Source organism: Saimiri boliviensis, chromosome 15 (genome assembly GCF_048565385.1).
Source record: "Saimiri boliviensis isolate mSaiBol1 chromosome 15, mSaiBol1.pri, whole genome shotgun sequence".
Taxonomy (NCBI): Eukaryota; Metazoa; Chordata; class Mammalia; order Primates; family Cebidae; genus Saimiri; species Saimiri boliviensis.
In genome coordinates, this window is record NC_133463.1 from 54,022,986 (window position 1) to 54,044,853 (window position 21,868).

The 21,868-nt window shown below is 32.3% G+C and overlaps 1 protein-coding gene across 46 annotated transcripts in view; it reads left to right on the top strand.

Annotated features, from left to right (window-relative positions):
- Positions 1-21,868, top strand: part of RIMS2 (regulating synaptic membrane exocytosis 2) — a 730,833-nt gene that overhangs the window by 464,294 nt on the left and 244,671 nt on the right. For 29 of the 46 annotated variants that reach the window (XM_074387016.1, XM_074387028.1, XM_074387027.1 and 26 more), the window contains 2 exons: positions 8,523-8,639; positions 16,694-16,759. In XM_074387016.1, the coding sequence (XP_074243117.1) occupies positions 8,523-8,639; positions 16,694-16,759 (183 nt within the window). The remainder of the gene's footprint in view (positions 1-8,522; positions 8,640-16,693; positions 16,760-21,868) is intronic. The other 17 variants (XM_074387005.1, XM_074387014.1, XM_039464780.2 and 14 more) reach the window with 1 other exon arrangement.

The following is a 21,868-nucleotide window of genomic DNA, read 5'->3' on the forward strand; positions in this document are numbered from 1 at the left end:
CTGGATGGTGGATTGGGTGGATGTTTCTTTCCCAGTCCACAGACTCCAATGTCAGTCTCCTCTGGCAACACGCTCACAGACACACCCAGAAACAATGCTTTACCAGCCATCTAGGCCTTCTTCATTCCATTCAAGTTGACACCTAATATTAACCATCACAATGGCACTACTGACCTATTTATCATCACATATCCTTAGTAATCTCTGAAGATAACAGATTCTTGTAGAAAAAGAATTTAAGGAAAAACAAGATGGTTTTATTTATTTAAGGAAAAACCAAAGGCTAGTCAGGGAAAAACGAGATGCTATTCAATAACCTACATAATGAGACTACAATGAAATATGATTTATTTTGTAATTTTAGACAACCTATGTTATTTTATTTTAAGAGCTCAAAATAATTCAGAAGAACCAGCTTTCAATTACATATTGATATATCTAGGTAGAACCAACCCATTATACTCATGAATGATATAGATAATTGGTAATTTAATATATAGGAAAAAATAAAAATCTTATTTTTAAAATTAGGAAGAAATAATCAGAATAATAATTTTTTAAAGCTGTATGTACAGTGGGAAAAATGTTTAAGAAAATCTGCAGTTCCAGGTCTTAAGCTTACTGAAAATCTCTGAGCAAACTGGTGAAGTATAGGCAGGCTTAATGGAATAAGAATCATGGAAATAATAGTTGAAGCTGTCAAGAAATATGCACATAATTTACATTGTACATACTTGGAATGTTTAAGAAATTTTGACCAGTTAGAATGACATACTTGTGCATCCTATTTTAAATAAATAACTCAGTATTTGGCTTAGAATTATAATTGAGAATTTTACACAGATACTGGATTTTCTAAGAGAGCTTTAGGTTTGTTATGTTTGAAGGATATAAGCGCATACTGGGCCAAAAGGGAAGTTGCTGCCTTGAAGGGAAGGACCCAGTCCTGCAGGATTAATCACTTTCTGACTAAAGACTTCCTGGGCCCTCAATACCAGCAGTGATACCTAGGAACTATGCTGTGGGGATTGGGCTCTGAGACGTGCAGGCTTCACGGATGACCCGGCACATTTCCACCTATGGTGGCTATGATGAAAGACTGCTTCTGTTTGAGAAAACAGGGAAAACTAAGGTGACTTTGTCTTGTACCTTAGATGTCAGCTCAGCCACAGTGGGTTAGGAGTAACAAGCAGGTTCTTGCGGTCCCTGAGTCCAAGCTTAGTCTCTTAGCATTTCTGTATCTGCCCTGGGACAGAGGGGAGCCTGTTGCCCTGAAGGGTAAGTCCCAGGCCTGGCAGCATTCACCACAGCTGGCAGAAGAAACCTCGGCTTTTCAGTGAACATTGTAGTGGCCTGACAGAACCTCCTTGTAGGCCACTGGTGGTAGACTGCAATAAATACCTAACTCTTCAATGCCAAGACACCAAAGACCATCTGCAAGCATCAAGATTATCTAGGAAAACATGCCTTCACCGAACGAACTAAATAGGCACCAGGGACCAATCCTTGAGAAACAGATATGACTGATGTGACCTTTCAGATAGCAAATTCAAAACTGCTGTTTTGAGGAAACTCAATGAAATTCAATATAACACAGAGAAGGAATTCCAAGTTCTATACGTTTAACAAAGAGATTGAAATAATTAAAAATAAGGAGAAATTCTAGTGTTGAAAAATGCAATTGAAATACTGAAGAGCACATCAGTGTCACTTAATAGCAGAATAGATCAAGCAGGAGAAAGAATTAGTGACCTTCAAGAGACCATTTGAAGATACACAGAGCAGAAAAAGAAAAACAATAAACAATGAAGCATACCGGTAAGATCTAGAAAATAGCCTTTTTTAAAAAATACTTGGAACTCTTCAGATTCTCCTTATTTTACAGTTTCTTTTTAAATTTATGAAGTAGGAAAGCATTGTTTTGTAAACTGCTTTTAAAATAAATAGCCCAGTCTCTTATCCTCTTTAGTATGGATTAAAGGTGAAGTTCTGCAAATGGGAGAGTGTTCATAGTAGATAGCTCAGATTGATTGAACACATTTGAGGAAGAGACTCCTGCATGAGATACCAGCATTCTTATGAATATTTCCTATGTATGTTATTTATTTTGTCATTTTTGTCAACCCTGTTCCCAAGTACATCTTCTTTCCTTTTTACTATGTCTATGTAGGGGAAAAACAAAAAACCAAAAATTTCACTTATGTTCCACTCCCAAAAGGTGGTTGTTTCAAAAACCATTTCGGTTTTTGTTTTGTTTTGGTCAGTTTATTGCATAAGTGACAAGTTTGGGTGCTTTCGGCACTTATTTATGAAGGGGGAGGGGAATGAGAATTACCTGTCCTTCAGTATGCTGTCAAAGTAATTTGTGTGTAAGTAAAAAGGGAAAACTGAATAGATGCCAAAGTCATTTATTCAGTCCGTAGTTTTCTTATGTGGCATTACTGCATCTGCTAGTTAGTGAGAAAGCAACCTCAGCTTTTGCTGCTCCTTTCTCTGCCTGCCAACACACTTGATGTGTGCAAACAACCCTCAAGTATCTGTCAGATTGCCTATATAAAGTATTGATAAGGTATTCTTGTCAGTTTAGAAATGGACTAGATAAAATGTACTTTGTTGTCATTATTTTATTTTTCCTGTTACATACCCTATGTTAAGAAAATTATATTGCCATTAATAACCAAGATGCTAAATGATTATTACAACTGGCTAATATCATTTTTTAATATAAGGGTGTGTCTATTTGGAATCGATGTGAGAATTTCATTTGTAACCATTTGACTGATACTGCAGAACAAACACAGATACCTACAGACTCCGTTTTCATTTTCTCCTGTTCTTTATGATAATGATCTTTGTAGATTGATTAAATAAACTTACCTTATCTTATCTATAAGAAAATTACCTTATCTGTAATAAACTTTGTAGATCTGTGGGAAAAAAGGAGAAAGTAGTCTCAACAGAGCAAAGCTAAGAGTTATTGGCTTTAAGATAGATAGAAAACAATACAAAAGATCAGTGAAACAGAAACGTTGTTTTTTTGAAAGATAAACAAAATTAACAAACTTTTAACCAGACTAACAAAGGAAAAAAGAGAGAAGACCCAAATAAACAAAATCTGAGATGAAGAGGGACACATTACAACTGATACCACAGAAATTCAAAGGATAATTAGTGGCTGCTGTGAGCAACTGTATGCCAATACGTTGGAAAATATAGGGGAAATAAATTTCTAGACATTTACAAGATTGAGCCATGAAGAAATCCAATAGCTAAACAGATAAATAACAAATAACAAATAAAAACCATAATGAACAGTCTCCAAGTAAAGAAAAGCCTGAACCCAATGACTTCACTGCTGAATTCTAACAAACATTTAAAGAAGAACCAGTACCAACTCTACTTAAACTATTTCAAAAAGTAAAGGAGGAGAGAATACTTCCAAACTTATTCTACCAGGCCATTATTACTTTGATATCAAAACCAAAGACACATCAAAAAAAGAAAACTAGAGCCCAATATCTCTGATGAATATTGATGCAGAAATCCTTTAAAAAAATACTAACAAACTGAATTCAATAATACATTAGAAAGGTCCTTCATCATGACCAAGTGAAATTTATTTTTGAGATGCAAGGATGATTTATTGGGTACAAATCATTTAATGTGATATACCATGAAGTACTAAAACCGCATGATTATTTTAATTGGTGCTGAAAAAGCATTTGAAAAAATTCAACGTCTCCTCAAATTAAAAACCCTCAAAAAACTGGGGATGCAGGGAACATACCTCAACATGATAAAAGCCACATACAACAAACTCACAACTAGTAACACACTGAATACAGAAAAGCTGAACACCTTTCCTCTAAGATCTGGAACATGGTAAGGATGCCTGGTTTCACCACTCTTATTCAACATAGTACTGGAAGTCCTAACTAGTGCAGTAAGACAAGAGAAATAAATAAAGGTCATCTACATTTTAAAGTTAGAAGTCAACATTATTCTTGTTTGCAGATGACATGATCTTATATTTGGAAAAACCTAAAGATTCCACTAAAAAACTATTCAAACTGATAAATTCAGTAAAGTTTCAGGATACAAGATCAACATACAAAAATCAGTAGCATTTCTATATGGCAACAGTAAACCACCTGAAAAAATCAAGAAAGTAATTCCATTTATAACAATCACAAAATTAAATACCTAGAAATTTACTTAATAAAAGAAATGAAAGAGCTCTACAATGAAAACTATAAAACACTGCTACAGGAAATTGAAGATGACACACACAAGAGTATTACATTTCATGGACTGATGTAATCAATATTGTTAAACTTTCTATATGACCCAAAGCAATCCACAGATTCAATGCAATCCCTACCAGAATACCAATGACATTCTTCACAGAAATTGAAGAAATAATTCTAAAATTTATGTGGAGCCACAAAAGACCTAGAATAGCCAAAGCTATTATGAGCAAAAAGAACAAAACTGAAGGAATCACATTATCTTTCTTCAAATTATACTACAGAATTATAATAACTGAAACAGCATGGGTGTGGCATAAAAACAGACATGTAGACCAATGGAACACAATAGAGAACCCAGAAACAAATCTACACACCTACAGTGAACTCATATTTGATAAAGGTGCCAAGAGCATACAATGGAGAAAGAAAAGTCTCTTCAATAAATAGTGCTGGGAAAACTGGATATCTATATGCAGAATAATGAAACTTGACCTCTATCTCTTACCATATGCAAAAATCAAATTAAAATGGATTAAAGACCTAAATCTATGGATTAAAATGGAATGGATTAAAGACCTCAAACTATGAAACTGCTACAAGAAAACATTCAAGAAATTCTTCAGGACATTGGTCTGAGCAAATTTCTTGAGTAATAACCCACACACAGGCAAACAAAGCAAAAGTGGACAAAAGGGATTATATCAAGTTAAAAACCTTCAACACAGCAAAGGAAATAACAAAATGAAGAGACAACCCACAGAATAGGAGGAAATATTTGCAGAGAAAGAAACTATCCACCTGTAAAGGGATTCATAACCAAAATGTATTAGGAACTGAAACAAATCTATAGGAAAAAAAATATTCAATAAGCCAATTTAAAAATGTGTAAAAGATTTTAATAGAAATCTCAAAAGAAGACATACAAATAGCAAACAGGCATATCAGAAGGTTCTCAACATCACTGATCCTCAAAGAAATGCAAATCAAAACTACAATGACTTGTTAATTCACCCCAGTTAAAATGGCTTATATTCAAAAACAAACAATAAACGCTGACAAGGATGTGAAGAAAGGGAACCCTTGTATGCTGTTGTTTGGAATGTAAATTAGTATAACCACTATGGAGAACAGTTTGAAGGTTCCTCAAAAAGCTAAAATGAGAGCTACCATATGATCCATCAACCCACTGCTTGGTAAATACCAAAAAGAAGGGGAATCAATATATCAGAGATGTATTTGCACTATCATGTTTGTTGCAATACTGTTCGCAATAGCCAAGATGTGGAAGCAACCTACATGTCCACTAGCATATGAATCGATACAGAAAATGTATTTATGCACGATGGAGTACTATTCAGCTAGAAAGAAATAAGATTCTGTCATTTGCAACGACATGGATGGAACTGGAGGTCATTACTTCAAGTGGAATAAGACAGACACAGAAACACAAACATTTCATGCTCTCACTTATTTGTGGGATCTAAAAATCAAAACAATTTAACATGGTGATGGAGAGCAGAAGGACAGTTACTAGAAGATGGGATGGGTGGCGGGGGATAAGGGGATGTGGAGATGGTTAATGGGCACAAAGAATGGAAAGAGTAAATATAGCCTAGTATTTCATAGCAGAACAGGGTGACTGTAGTCAAAATAATTTAATTGTACACTTTAAGATAACTAAAAGAGTATAATTCGATTCTGTGTAAGACAAAGGATAAATGTTTGAAGGGATGGATTTCCCATTTTCCATGTTGGAATTATTACATACTTTGTACCCTTATCACTGTATTCATAAAAGTACAGATATCTTTTTTGATTTCAATTTTTTAATTTTGTGAGTACATAGTAGGTGTATATATTTATAGAATTAATAAAGATTGGGGAAAACTCAGTGAAACAGACAAAATGAAACATGGACAGTAAGAAAAACAAATGAAAGATAAGAGAGAATGTATGTTAACCCAAAAGTTATTTATTTGAAAACATCGATGACATTAATACAATAAAATGACTGTACATGAAAAATGAGAGGTATAAATAAAACTTTGAAAAAGGGAAACAACTATGATAAGAATACTTTAAAAATAATAATCATGAAATTGTTATTAAATTTGTCAATGTAGGCAAAATTGTCACATTTCTGAAATAGGTATAAAGTATTAAAATTGACATGTGAAGAAATGAAAGTGAAATAACAACCAGAAAATAGGTTGAAGTGGTACTCAAAGACAAACTACTCTTTTCCACCCAACCACTCATAAAAAGAATTTCAGACTAAAAAAGACATTACGGGTAGATTTTAACCAAGTTTTTGAGAACTAATTGCTGTTCTAAACAATTGGCTCTAGAAACAGATAAAGAAGGAAAGTTGCCTAATTCTTTTTCTGGAACTAACATAACCTTAACTCTAATTCTTACAGAGTGATGAAATATTATAGTCCATTTTCTTTTTTTTTCAAAGTCAGTCTCACTATGTTGCCCAGGATAGACTGGAACTCCTGGGCTCAAGCAATCCTCTAGGACAAGGTACTGGGTCTATGTGCCTCTGTGTTCAGCTTAAGAAGACCATTTTAGTTACAAACAGATGTAAGAAATCTTACTTTAAGTAAATCTAACCATGAATTTAAATCATGATGGTGAGACACCAGAAAAATAGTTATGGTAATTTATATATTAGTGGACAAATGGGGAAATAAATCTTACTAGAGGCAGAAAAAAATTAATTGTTCAACTTCTCTTCACATAAGATAGTAAACTAGAAGAGAACCACCTACACTTCGTAAAGGCTAAATAAAGCAAGCATTATTTTTAATGGAAAAACTTTAGAGGAATTTACATTAATAGCAGAAATAAGAGATGGATGTTTATTAATATTGTCATTGCTTAAAATAGTACTTCAGGTCCTGAAAAAATGTTAAGAAAAGGAAAGGAAGAGGTTTCAGGATTGGAAGAGATTGGAAGAGAAGCGGTGAAAACCATCATTATTTGTTGATGATAGGATTATCTACATAGGAAGCCCAATATAATCAAAATATTAAAACTGATATAAAAGTTCTGCCAAATAGCTGGCCATAGATCAACTTATAATATGGGTAATAACTAGTTGGAAAATATAGTAAAATGTAAGTACTATTCTCAAAAGTAACCCATAGTATCTAACAATTCATGTACTAAAAATTCACAGGACCTTTTTAAGTAAGATGTAAAACTTCGGGTAAGGAACTAATGAGAGAGATGTCCTATGCATGGGTAGAATAACTTCACATAATAAAGATATCAATTTTTCATAAATTAATTTATAAATGTAATGCCATAACAAACACAATTTTATGTGCAATTTTTATAAACTTGTTCTAGACATGATATGAAAATATAAAGACATGCCAATAAATCTATTTTGAAAAAAGAAGAGAAAAATTTACCAGCAGGCATGAGTAATTAAAAATAGGATGGAACTTGACTAACAGCAGCAAAATAGACATATTGAAGGGAATCAATAGTAAAAGAATAATATATATACATTTATACTGATATTTATATGTGAACTTGACACATGATTAAGTGGCACCACAATTAATATGGAAAGGGTGGGTCAGACAAGGATAGGAAAATTAGATCACCAATGGAATATATTAAAAAGCTGGACTCATATCCTTCATCCTCCAATGTAACGTGCCATATCTTAATTGTGCTTTAAAGTGCTGTTGCATGTCATCACGGATGAGGTAAGAGTTGAATCAAGAGTTTACTTAGATAGCTATTGTTATGGTATATCCACAAAGAAGGTAATTTGGACTAGGGTGGTGTCAAGGGAGATGGTACAAAAATGCAAAGTGTGCAATTTTGACTTGTTCTCCTAAGCTCTGAACTCATGTCCAGCCACCTATGAGGCACCTCTGTCTCCATTCCTATAGGTCATGTATACAGATGTATTTGCTCCAAATGAATCTACTCCTCCTCTTGAGTACATTATTGAGTACCAGCACTAGAGACCTGGTAGCCATCCATTAATAACTTTGATAGTCCTTATCATATCTCCACTGTTATTAGCTTAATTTGAGCTTCTTATGCTACATCTGTTGTAGCAGTAATATTACTTACCTGTCAACCTTCGACTGAAACTTATACCTTTAGCCAGGGACACAATTAGTTAAAACAAAATTTGGACTTCATGATATAGTAACTTTTTCTTTTTCTATTGTTTTTTAAAATAATCCTCGTTTCTTAGTATTTAAAATTATTTACTAAAATATTTAATGGACCTTGTTTTAGTCGGAATGTGGAACAGGGGCTTCGAGGGACACGCGCTTCTACTGGACATTATAACACAATTAGCCGAATGGATAGACATCGTGTCATGGATGACCATTATTCTCCAGATAGAGACAGGTAAATATGATTAAATACTATTAGACCTTATTATTAATATAATCACTGCTTTCAGGAAGGGGGTGCCGTAAAATGTTTTCACATATTCCTTTACCTTAGTTTCTAAAACAACGTTTTTCTGTTATAATGCTTACATTATTTCTTATGACTGCCACATTGTTAAAAATAAGTAAATACAACATTTTCTCTGGTAAGAAAAAACAAAATCATCTTTCTTTCGCCATTTTGGTTTTTTGTTTAATCAAAACAGTTAAATTAGTGAATCTGTACAAGTGATTATAATGTTAATTAGAATGAAACCAAGATGTTTTATTATTTTTGCCTTGTCATAACCAAATATATATATATGTATATATATGTATATATACATATATATATATTTTAATGAGACAAAAGATTTTAACGTCTTTTACATTCATCAGAGAAATTGGTGTGACTTTTCACATATAGAAGTATTGAGACAGAGTCTGATTTGTTTAGGAAACATTTTATCATGATTCATGAAGAGGTTTTTCCTCATGGCTTTCAGTAAACCTTATAAGCATCTTAAAGATTGATTGCTGTATTTGGAAGAACTCTCTGAATTTGCTCCATTTAATGTGACAAACTTGGAAGTAACATGGTATGTTACAATGCTTACATTAATTACTGTTAACCTTTTTAAGTTAAGCAAATTGATAAACTCTCTAATTCATGCTTTGGTTATACATGAAGTAAATGCTATCATATTTTTCCCAAACTATTCAAAGGATATGATAAAATAATGAAGGAACTCAGAAGTCCTTTTGTATGCATCCTAAACCAATTTTAGGAAGAATATTTGGGGTTGTCTAAATTAAGATTATACTTAATTCATGATTATAATTTCACTGTGATTTGGGATACATTTCCAAGAGTACAGAGGGGATATTGCAGTCTTCAATAGTGTCTAACAAGCATTGGCTTTTGTGCATGAGATCTAAGAAGACATTATATCCAAGAAATTATTAAATTAATAGTGCTATTAGTGATAAATGAAAGTTAATGTAGTATTTTATTTTAATTTGCTTAACTTTTTATAATAATCTGTATTTTTAGAGGTAATTATAGTCATGCTACCTATAGAAGTTGATGCTTATTAAGTATAATACTGTAATAGAAAGAAGGATTACTATGTTGGCATGATTAGGAGTTGAAAGGAGTCATATTAGGATGAATGAAGAGGTATTTTAGTTGCCTAATAGCATTTTAATGAGCTTGATCATTTCTGGAAATTATTTATATACCAAATCACAAACTCCTTGTTCATTGAAGTTTTGTTAATGGAAATGATGAGAGAGAAAAGTCTCAAATGAATTTAAACTTCCTTCAATTTTATGTAAACTTTTACTTTAATGACTAAAAAAAGGACTCGATGTTTTCTTTAAGACAAGTGAATACGTTCTAAATCTTGCAGAAAAAATAAAATTAACATCTAGAATTAATACTTATAAACAAAAATGATTGCTATCATGACAAATGCATAATATTTTATAAATATTTGAAGGCAAATGACCCTGGGTTTAATGGCAAAAAAACTTCCTATTAAAGCGTAGATGATTAATCCTTGGTATTGGTTAATATAGTCATATTAGGTAATTATCATGTCAGACATATCCTACAGTTTTTATGTCTATCCCAGTTTATCTCTACAACAGAAATGTCATTATATCTTTAATTTTTATTTTTAAAATTTGTAAGTCTTTTAGTTAAGCAGAAATGTTCCTACAATTATTTTCTGAAGTTTTGGAGAAAATTGATCCATGTGGCTTTTATTTCTCTTTTAGAGCACTGTAGATCCCAGATCACAATTACTCTTAATTGTGAGCTGCCTTAAATCTTTTTTTTTTCAAATAAGTAAAATAGAATTTCATTTAAATAGGAATATAAAACCAATTCTAATATTATTTGGATTATTTGTGTAATCACTGTTCATTAACATGAGGAATAAAAAAGCAAAAAGTTCAATATTCATGTACATAGTCTATAACATTATTAAACAACAAGTTCTTAATTCCTGTTTTATCTTAAGATTCGAAGAGTTTTGGTAATAAAATGCAGATGGGTGCATTATGATTTTTAGAAGGTAAGAATACTCTAGAAGTTCTACCGTGAATTTTCATGAATAGCATTTTAATCAATAATACTGTTGATCAAAAAGCCTAAGAGAGAATTTCCTTTGAGATAATAAAAATAATTTAGGTTTTTTGAGAGGTACAATAACCTTTCTTGTCAGAAAGAATTGTTGCACTAGGCTAGAATAGTATAAATACTATTTTATTGAATGTAATATGTAATATTATTTTACTGAATCTTTTTTATAGAATTTTAAACAAAATGGCCTTGATTTTGAATATAGGATTTTACCTCTTGCTACCTCTGGAGTTTTTTTTTGTTTTTGTTTCTGTTTTTTTGGAAAATTAACATCTTTGACACTTGGTTTTCTTACCTGTAAAATTAGAATATCATAGATTAAATGACTAGTATTAACTTTATTGAGTTGTGTAGATTAAATGACACTGCCTCCAATTTATAGTATGTACTGAAAATACATGCCTTAACCTTACCATTTTAAAAGGATATATTCACTTGCAAATAATTTACATTTAATGTGCTTAGTAATTAAGAGAAAAAAGAGAGCTAAAGAGAGAAATCAGCCAGTTAATATAGTGTTGTTTTGTTTCTGTTTTTGTTTTTTTGTTTTGAGGCAGTCTTGCTCCCTCACCCAGGCTGGAGTGCAATGGTGCAGTCTCGGCTCACTGCAATCTCTGCCTCCTGGGCTCAAGCAATTCTCCTGCCTCAGCATCCCAAGTAGCTGGGATTACAGGTGCCTGCCACTATACTCAGCTAATATTTAGTTTTAGGTTTTTGTATTTTTAGTAGAGATGGGGTTTTGCCATGCTGGCCAGCCTGATCTCAAACTCCAGACCTCACATGATCCACCCATCTTGGCCTCCAAAGTGCTGGGATTAGAGCGGTGAGCCACTGCATCCTGCTCATGCAGGGTTTTTTTTTTTTTTTTTTTCAATTTCATATAGAATGAATATAGTGCACGAATTGGACCTTGAAAAATGGTCACATTTATCCAGGCAAGACCTAGGGCAAAAGTAGACTATATTGAATAAGAAATGATGTTATTTGCCATTCATTGATAGTAATTAAACTTGGGTGGTGTATGGAGAAGATAAAGTATTTATATCCTTTCTATAGGTAATCAAAAAATTTATATATATATACACACACACATACATACATACATTATTATTATTTTTTTTTTGAGACACAGTTTCACTCTTGTTGCCCAGGCTGGAGTACAGTGGTGCGATCTTGGCTCACTGCAACCTCTGCCTCTCGGGTTCAAGTGATTCTTCTTCCTCAGCCTCCCAAGTAGCTGGAATTACAGGCGCTTGCTGCTGGCTATTTTTTGTATTTTTTAGTAGAAATGGGGTTTCACCATGTTGGCCAGGCTGGTCTTGAACTTTTTAAAATTAGGTCTTTGTATCTCTGCATATCTCACTGTATTATCATTAGTCAAAATCCTATTCTGCTTTAAAAAGTAAATAGATTCTTTACAAGTAATTTAGAAACCTGGATACAAGGATTCAGCTAAAACAAGGGATTATTAAGCATATCTTTCATCTTCTACCTCCCTTCTCCCACTTTTTATACCATTGTTGTCCTGATACATCCTGGTAACTACTACAACTAGGAATGTAATTATTCCTGAGGCAGACTATGTGGCCTTAGTATTAGAAGGCACGGTGGCAGGCACCAGTAATCCCAGCTACTCAGGAAGCTGAGGTAAGAGGATTACATAAGCCCAGGGAAGTCAAGGATGCAGTGAGCCATGATCACATCACTGAACTCCAGCCAGGGTGACAGAGCAGGACACTGTCTCCCAAAAAAAAAAAAAAAAAAAAGCATTAAGTAATGGTTGTTGGAAACTATAGTTTTACTTAATATATTTTATCTCCCATTTTTGCAGTTCTTTTTTGTATGGACTAAAGTGATTACTAAAGGGGACATCCAGCTAATTTAATATAGTGGAAGCATAATTCATTATAAATATAATTTTGTTTTGTCTTGAAGGGTTATATTGCTTAAGAATCAGTATCTAGAAATTGGATTAGTAATCTAGTTTAATTCTTTGAATAGTAATTTTTTTCATAAGCCTTAGAATCTACAACTTCTTTATTTTGTTTTTGCTTTGTAAAATTTAGTAAGTGTATTTTTTTTAATTTACTCCTCAAATAGATTGGACTAACTGCAGTTTTAATGTAACTTACTTTATTTGTTTAATTCATTATGCATATTTAAGATACTATGCATATTTATTGCTCAAATTTTATAATGTCCATTAATTTTGGAAAAAAAGTAAGCATGGTTCAGTGGAGAAGTGTAATACGTTTTACAGTTGTACCAAGTGGATGCAGCAGAGGACCTTGAGTGTGACTATGGACCTTAGGTGGATTTTAGAGGGCTTAGTAAAACACAATGATAAATTTTGTGTAATGTTCATGCATGAGTTTTCATAGTTTTCAACAGAATCTCAAGGAGGGTCATGACCAGATAAAGTTAAAGACTAACATAACTAGAGACAGAAATGAGAAACAAAATAAATTCATGTTTGATAATGGTGATTGTTGCTTAATGCCTTCTTTGGCTTTATAGGGACAAAGTTAATTATAAGTCTCTTCAAAGAAACTATTAGAATTGGATTATTTTATATGTAAACTTCAAAGCTTGTTAAAATATTTTATAAATTTCAACAAGCTTTAAAGTTTACACATTTTTTGTTATTCTTAAGTAATTTTGGAGAAAACCTATTCCTTTTAAAGCCATAAAGCCCAACATCACAACTGTTGGGTATTATTTCTCTTCTTCATAAAGCTATGAATACTTTTAAAATATTTTTCTATTTTCTTATACTACATAGGCTTGTAATCTTCTGTTTGCATTTCTAGAATGTTTCTATGATTATATGAACCTTTTTTTTGAGAGAAGGCTCATCATGAAAACAGTATAATTTTGATTTTACTTTTTAGTGCAATCCAAAATATATTTATCAAGTAGATAAACTACTGTGCACAAAGATTTAAAACAGACATTATCCTGGTCTAGCCAGACAAACTATCAAATATCAACTAATTTAAAAATGTTGAAGACTATATGGAAGAAGGATAATAATATTGGAAAAGATTGGAGAGAAAATTACTTGATTGGGGAAACTGGAAAAGGCATCAAAAAGAAGTTAGGCTTTAAAGATTGAATAAGATTGTGAAAGGTGAAGCAGTGGAGATGGAGAAGGATGGGCATTCTTGACAGAATGATGACCATGAACAAAGCCTTGGAATCAGGGAAACACATGATATAATTAGAGATTCTTAGGTGGTCTGTTGTACCTAGTTAAGAAGTGGTGGTATGGGGAATGGAAAGTGATAGAAAATGAAGATTGAAAGTGGTTTAGAAATTTTAGGGAATTTACACTTATTTTTTGATATCAGGAACCAGTGAAGAATTTTCGGTAAGGTATCTACATGATCAGAAAGCATAATATGCAAATATACTTCTGTAGACAGGATGAAAATTGGATTGGCAGGGTAAGACTGGGCTCTGAAGGCAAGAAGACCTAAGAGAGGGTCTTAGGTTTCAATAGATAGAGTAAACCTGATTTAAGGTGTTGGCAGGAGAAAAGGAAAAAGAGAGAGAGATCTGAGTTATTTAGGCATCAGAACAAGCGAAGCTTGTAAATGAATTGAATGTGAAAAATGAGGAAATAGAGGAGTTAAATTCTGAGATTGTAAAACTTGGTTTATTAAATATTATTTTAATGCTTAGTTGAAGCTAGGAATGCAAGAGATTACAAGAAGAGAAATAGCTGAAGTATTATATTAAGTTCCAAAAGGGGATTAAAGAATTATGTTAAAAAGGACTTCAGAGATGATGGAGTCCTATGTTTTGTAGAGGTGCCTGAGAGACTGCTATGACAGGTTATGATGAGGCCAAATGTGTCGGGATCTAGGCTTCTTACTGTCTTTAGCCAGCATCATTCTGATTTTATTTCATTACTGTATGTTGATTCTATATTCAATTTTGTTTGGGGAAAAAAAGGGATCTGCTAAAAAAAAAAAAAAAAAAAAAAAAAAAAAAAAAAAAAAAAAAAAGTTTGAAAACCACTGCTTGAACCTCATTTCAAAAATCAGCACCATTGTCCAAATAGGCAAAGGGTTATTGTTCTAGTCTCACAATGAACATATGTTTTCCTGAGTTGTCTACATGTCACTCAAGCATTATGTGGAAAGCCCAGAAGCAGATGGAAAGGTGCTGTGCAACCCCAAATCAATACTAAAGCAGAGTTACTGTTTACGCCATAAAAATAATTGAATTGTTTAGAAAAAATGTGTTGCAATGTAAGGTCAGGAAATGAATATTGGAAAACCACCACTTCTCTACAGAGAGAGGAAATCCACTACATTAAATGGATGAAGAAGCAGTCATAGGTGAGAGACCAGGCTGTATGTGCAAATGTGTTAAGAGCTTGAGTTTTGAATTAAGAAAGCCTTGAGTTTGAAACTCAGTTCTGCCACTTACTGTATGGCTCTGGGCAAGCACTGACAGCCTCAGTTTCTCTGTCCGTGCAAATGTGGGAATAGTAGAACCTACCTCAAAGAGTTGTTATAAGAAGTAAATGAGATCATGTAGGCAAAACTTTTAATGGGGTACTTGGCACATAGTTCAGTGTTAAATACTATGTTTAATAGCCAGAGAGATAGTGTTTCAGAAACCAAAAAAGGAGAGAGTATTAAGAAATAGGGATTTGAAAATCAATGTCTAAAACCAAAGATAAGTGTAGTATTATGAAGATTAAGAGGAGACAGAAGGATTTTTAGGGGATTTCACAGATAGCATTCATAGGATAGTTTCAGGAGAATGGTAGAGGCAGAAGTCAAATTACAGTGAGCTTAAAGTATGAAAGCAAAGTCTGGCAGAGGTGGCAAGAATTATAGGTATGTATTTTAAGATGTTCTATGTTGAAAAGAAAATGAGTGAGATGCAATGGCTTGAGAAGAAGGAAAGGTTAGCAGGGTTTTATTTTTAGGATTAAGTGCAGTTGAGGAAGGGAAGGCAGGAGAGGATAATAAATGAAGTAAGGTCGTGTGGGAAGCAAGATTACAGGTAGAGGCATCTCTTTCAGTGCAGAAGACAAGGACAAGTGAAGATTTAAATGTATGTTCATTTTCTATTTAGAGATAGAATTGTGCAAGTTGAGCAAGTTCAAGGTTCATTTCCATTGTTTATGGAAACATCATGATAACATGCTAATATTAATTGTTTTAGTATTAAAGACTCTAAGAAAGTAGGAAATTTTAAATTAGTGCTGTGAAAAGAAGAGATGGGTAAAAGATCAGTGTGCTGCTTATGGTAGTTATAAGGTATGAAGGTAGCAAAGCCAATAGCATGTAATACATAATAAACATAGTGAATGGAAAAATGACTAAAGCCCAATAAATTTAATAAATACAATTAATAAATAAAAGTAATTTGGATCAGTTTGTTTTTTATTAACTGGAATTGTTAAAGCCCTTTGTAGTTATTTTTAATTATTAATAATTAAAATTGAAATAGTTACCTTATAAATTTCCCAACTTTTATAAGTATTTGAAATTACCTCTTTTATTATTTCCTTCTTAAACTTTCTGGTTATTTTATTTTTCTCATCTCATCTTTCCTTCTAAAAAATGGTAAAGCATCTCTATCATATAACATTCTAGATGGTGCTAAAGATATTTGAGTAATAATTGATAATGTTATATTTTTGTTGCATTTTATTTTTAAATATTTAGAAATATTTTAACCGTCGGCACTGTCATATTACGATGAACATTGGGAGGAGGGAGCAAGCTTTCCAATAATAGTTTCCATTTGCTTTGCTTACTGTCTGCCTATCTTTTTGAATCTCACTTTTAAAATTAAACTATACTTTTTCACTTCTTTCTTGAGTCTTATTTATATTCTTGTTTCTGCCACGCTTGCAGTCATTTTCTTACTCTACCTCGCTGCAGATACAGTCAGAGCATTGACCATCATCACAGGGATGGCAGGTATATTTTTCTTACAATTGAGTCTGTTTGTGGAATTGCTTGTGGCTATGTATTAATATGATTATAGTTCACTTTTATTTATGTATATATATATATATATATATATATATGGTTGTTAATGAAATACAGAAATATCACCCATATAAAATAACATGAAATAAAACATATATTAACTAATTGTAGTAGAACATCAATACAGTGTCCCTTTCATAAATTAAGATCACCTCTTTGATGATTCTAAAAATTTAGTTCATCAAGAATTACACTTAATTCTCTATTGCCTATAAAGGTAGAATAACAGTATTCTTTTTAAATTAACTCCTGTTGACTGCCCACCTTCATCCACAGAGTTCATAATTAGGTATTTAGATGGCATATGTCTTAAAAACTCAGTTTCCAACCTCACTGTCCCAGAGTAGTGGAGTCTGTCTTTGAAGTGATTAAGTTAAACTTGTTTGTGGTTACTTTGTCAGAGGAGGCTTTGATCTACTCCTTTGTCATAGTAGATAATCCTTATCTACAGAGAATACTGAATTTGTGAGAAAACACTCGTTCATTTCTACCCTACCACCGTTTCTCTTTCCAAAGTGGGAATTTGCAGTGAATCATAGATAGTACAGCTACAATGCCTTAAGGAAAAATAATTTACATGGGGGGGAAATCTCAATTACATGGCATATAACAGCAAGAGGAGTTAACTTGAAAGGTTAATTAGAAAAAGAAGGGAAAGAAGATCCCTAAAATTTGAAAAATTCTCAAGGCTGAAGATTTACAGATGTGAGCCAGTGATAACATTTGAGATCCTTTAGGTAAAGAAAGAATGTGGTAGAAGGCTTAGCTAGTCTAAATTAGGAATTATGTACCATGGTTAGTCACCTTGACTATTGTTTCTAAGTGATTTGGAGTTCTGTGTGACTCTTTTCATCCCTATGAAATAGTTTAATAGTAAAAGAGTTTATAAAAATGATTAGAAACTAATCAGTAAATTTATTAGAATTGAATTTATGTGAGTATATGTGAAAGGAAACATAAGAGGTAATAGCAACAGTAAGTTGCTAATAATTTTTGTAATATCTTTCAGCAAATATAATTGAAATTTAGTGCCTTCCAGTTTAATTATATGATAATGATTATTGCTATATTTAATTTTCTTTTGCATTTTTTCACTCTGGTTTTTGTTATCCTACTTCATTCCTAAATAATTATCTTTTGTTGTTTTTTGTTTTTACTGTTGCTATATATTACATTCTGTTTTTTAGTTTTAGTAATTATACATTTACCTTACAAAAATATGGAATGGTAGTTACATATCTGTATTTTGATAATTGGCTAAAGCTTTTTTAAAGGTGGGTGACATACATGAGTGAGACATTACTGATTATAGACTTATTGTATATACTCTTGTGTCTCTTCATTTCATTCTAAGTTAAAATCATGTATCACATTATTTTTTCAATACTTTGTATTTTCTTAGTCTCAGTTATCAACAAACAGGTTGTCTGCTTCATGTTACTTAGTTTTTCCATTCACCAATATAGCTATAATTAGTTCTTGGTCATCTCTAGGTGGTGATTAATTTTGTACCTTTACTTAAATCTTCAACTTCAGCCTAACTGGCCCATTTTGAAGAAGACATTTATGAATTGTCTTTCTATGCCACAATTTGGTTTGTGCTGAGGAAACAGAGATAATTAATGTTTATATTGAAATGTAACATGGAAAAATCTGTTTCTACAAGCAAGTTATCTAGTATCTAATGTAGGATTGCTACATATATTTGCATGTATTAAGTTATTTGCCTTGCTCTAGGACAAAAGAAACTCTTGAGGGCCTGACCTAAGTCTAGTGGCCTACTCCTAGACAATATGGGTAGAATTGGTAAGAATGAAGTTCCTTAGTTTTTTAAAAAATATATTTTATTTTTCATTTTCAACCCCTTTTCATCACCTTGTCTCTACTGCCCTTCCCAGTCTTTGGTAACTACCATTTTATTGACTGCCTCCATGAGATCAATTTTTTTGGCTCCCACATATGACTGAAAACATTCAATGTTTGTCTTTCTGTCTAGCTTATTTCATTTACTATAAATGTCCTTTATTTTTATTCATGTTGCTATAAATGGCATGACTTTATTCTTTCTTTTTTGGCTAACTGATACTCCATTGTGTGTGTCCATATCATGGCTATTGTACATGGGAGTGCAGATATGTCTTCAATATAGTGATTTCATTTCTCGGGAATATATACCCAGAAAAGGGATTGCTAGATCATATGGTAGTCCAGTGTTTAGATCTTTGAGGAACATCCATACTGTTTTCTGGTTGTACTAATTTATAATTCTACAGCAGTGTACAGACACTCCCCTTTCTCCTCATCTTCTCCAGCACTTGTTATTTTCTGATTTTTTTCATAATAGTCATTTTAACTTGAGTGAGATGATATCTCACTGTGGTTTTGATTTTCATTTGTCTGATGATTAGTGTTGTTGAGTATCTTTTATATACCTGTTGTATGTCTCTTTTGAGAAATGTCTATTCAAATATTTTATCAATTTAAAAAATCAGATTATTATTGTTATGTGGTGCTGTTGAGTTGAGTTCATTATATATTCTGGTTATTAATACCTTGTTGGATGAATAGCTTGCAAATATTTTCTTCCATTCTGTAGGTGTCACTTCACTTTGTATAATGTTTTCTAAGCTGTATAGAAGCTTTTTACCTTAATAGAATCTCATTTGTTAATTTTTGCTTTGGTTGCCTGTGTTTTTGAGGTCTTACTCAAGAAATCTTTGCTAGATAGAAGGAATAAAATCTAGTGTTCAATAGCACAATCAGGCAACCATAGTTAACAATAACTTACTATATATTTTAAAATATCTGGAAGAGAAGATTTGAAATGTTCCCAACACAATGAAATGGTAAATGTTTGAAGTAATGGATATCCCAGTTGCTTAAATTTGATCATTGCATATTGTATGCTGTGTCAAAATGTAACACATACACCATAAATGTGTACAACTAATATGTATCCATAATTTTAAAAAATATATTAGCTTTCAATCTAATTTTGCTATATACAAAAGAATGTGTATTAGTTACAGCATATAGTAATAACATGAACAACCTTGAATCTGCTACCCAGAGAAACAGAACATCTATTTTTTTATTGTTTTTTTTTTTAACCAAAGGAGCCATATGCAGAACCAGAACATCTAAGTATGTATTTTGCATTTCCCAACACTCTCCTTGCCTGTTATATCCCTGTGTCTCTTTTACAGAAGTAATAAATACTATGCTGAGTTTGCAGTACAGCTTTCTCTTTACTTTTTTTAAGGGACTTTGATAATTTGTTATTTACTCTACTGATTTTTTGAGCTTCTCATCCCTCTGACCTCCATCCCAATCCTCTTTGAGATTCTTGGACTGGCCTTTTTTTTTTTTTTTTTTTTGGACATTTGTTGAATGTGTGAATGCTGATCTAGTAATTTATCCATTTTCTTGTATTTACTTCTATAATGTTTTGTGCCTGTTATTTTTATATCTGGTGCCTTTTATGTTTGGAACTAAACACAACCACCTACTACCCTTTGTTGTTTCTATCATTTGTTGACCTCTTAGTTATACCATTTTATTCACTGATGATTTTACAACCTGGCTTTAGTGTTCCTCAACATCACAATTCCTGCCATCAAGCCTGAGTAATGTCAGCATTTACCTGAATAATCTATTTAGCACCCACTCACTTCCTTAACTTTCTCTAATATGGTGAGCTTTACCTCCAATTCTACTTTGGTCATCACTCTCATGATCATACTTTACATTTAATTATCAGTAGAAATTGTTCTAGCTCTGAAATATTAATTTGAATACTATACTCTTGGACTCCATGATTACACACTTTTTTTTTCTTCTTTCATTAAGTTATTTCTACTTCACTCACTTTTCTGTCTCAGTAGAGATTACTACTTTCTTGACCTGTTTATTTTCTTGATGTTAGCCTATACCTTTCTTTATCATATCCAGAAGCTGAATTGATTCTCAGAAATATCCTCAGTTCTCTTGCTACATTGTTCTTATTTTACCTGTTTATCAAGGTTCAAATCTGGATCACTCTCTTTCTCTTGTAGAATGGTTTTTGGATGAGATTATCCAAATTCTCACTTACTTGAGTCAAAATAATTAACCACTTAAAATTGAACAATAAAAAGTTACTTTTTAAATGAGAGCTATGGAAAAAGAAAGTGATGTTAATATCTAAGTATTCAGTTATCTAGCCTAGGTTTCAAGTGTTTTCAGCTAGGTTTCAATATGCTTTCAACTGGGAATTGTCTTCTAGTAATAAATATGTGTTAATAGCTTCAAGTGGGCCATAGTTTGGCTGTGTGATAGCTGGAATTTTCTAAATGAATGGCATGAATGTAGTAAATTCAACATCATCCCCAGTTATGCCCAGTTTATTAGAAGAAGCTGGACTTTCAACATTAGTGTATACCCTAGACTATAACATGAAAAATTATGAGTACTACCTCTTTGGCAGAGAAGAATAGCGATTTAAATAATGTTCACTAAGCTTTTTTATATTACTTCAAGAGACAATATTAACTAACAGTAGAAATCAAAGCGTGTCTTCTGGCCAGGTTATACTAACTAGTATAAAATAATCTTGGAATCATTGTGCATTTTAAAATGCACTCATTATTTAAACAAACATGTTTAGAACGGATATGTTACCCTTTATTAATATCTCTTTACTAAAATATACCCTTTTAAAAAATAAATCTAAACTTTATTTTTTTTTACATTTACCTTTTTACCCCAGTTATTTTTCTAGTACTTATTTCTGCTTAGAGCTGTACACAACATATTAAGGAACTACTGACATCTGTGATAGGCAGCTAGATTTTTATGTAAAATATCATGGAAGAGACAACAATGCAGCTGTATCTTAAAGAATAAATAGAAATTATTTAGATTTATGTGGAGATAAGGTAGGATGTTGGTGACATTTTAAATAAATGTATGAGCAAAGTCACAGAAACAATCAATACCATATATTAGAATTGTTGTAACATTATTCACAAGGCAGGAAATAGCAAGAAATGAATCTGG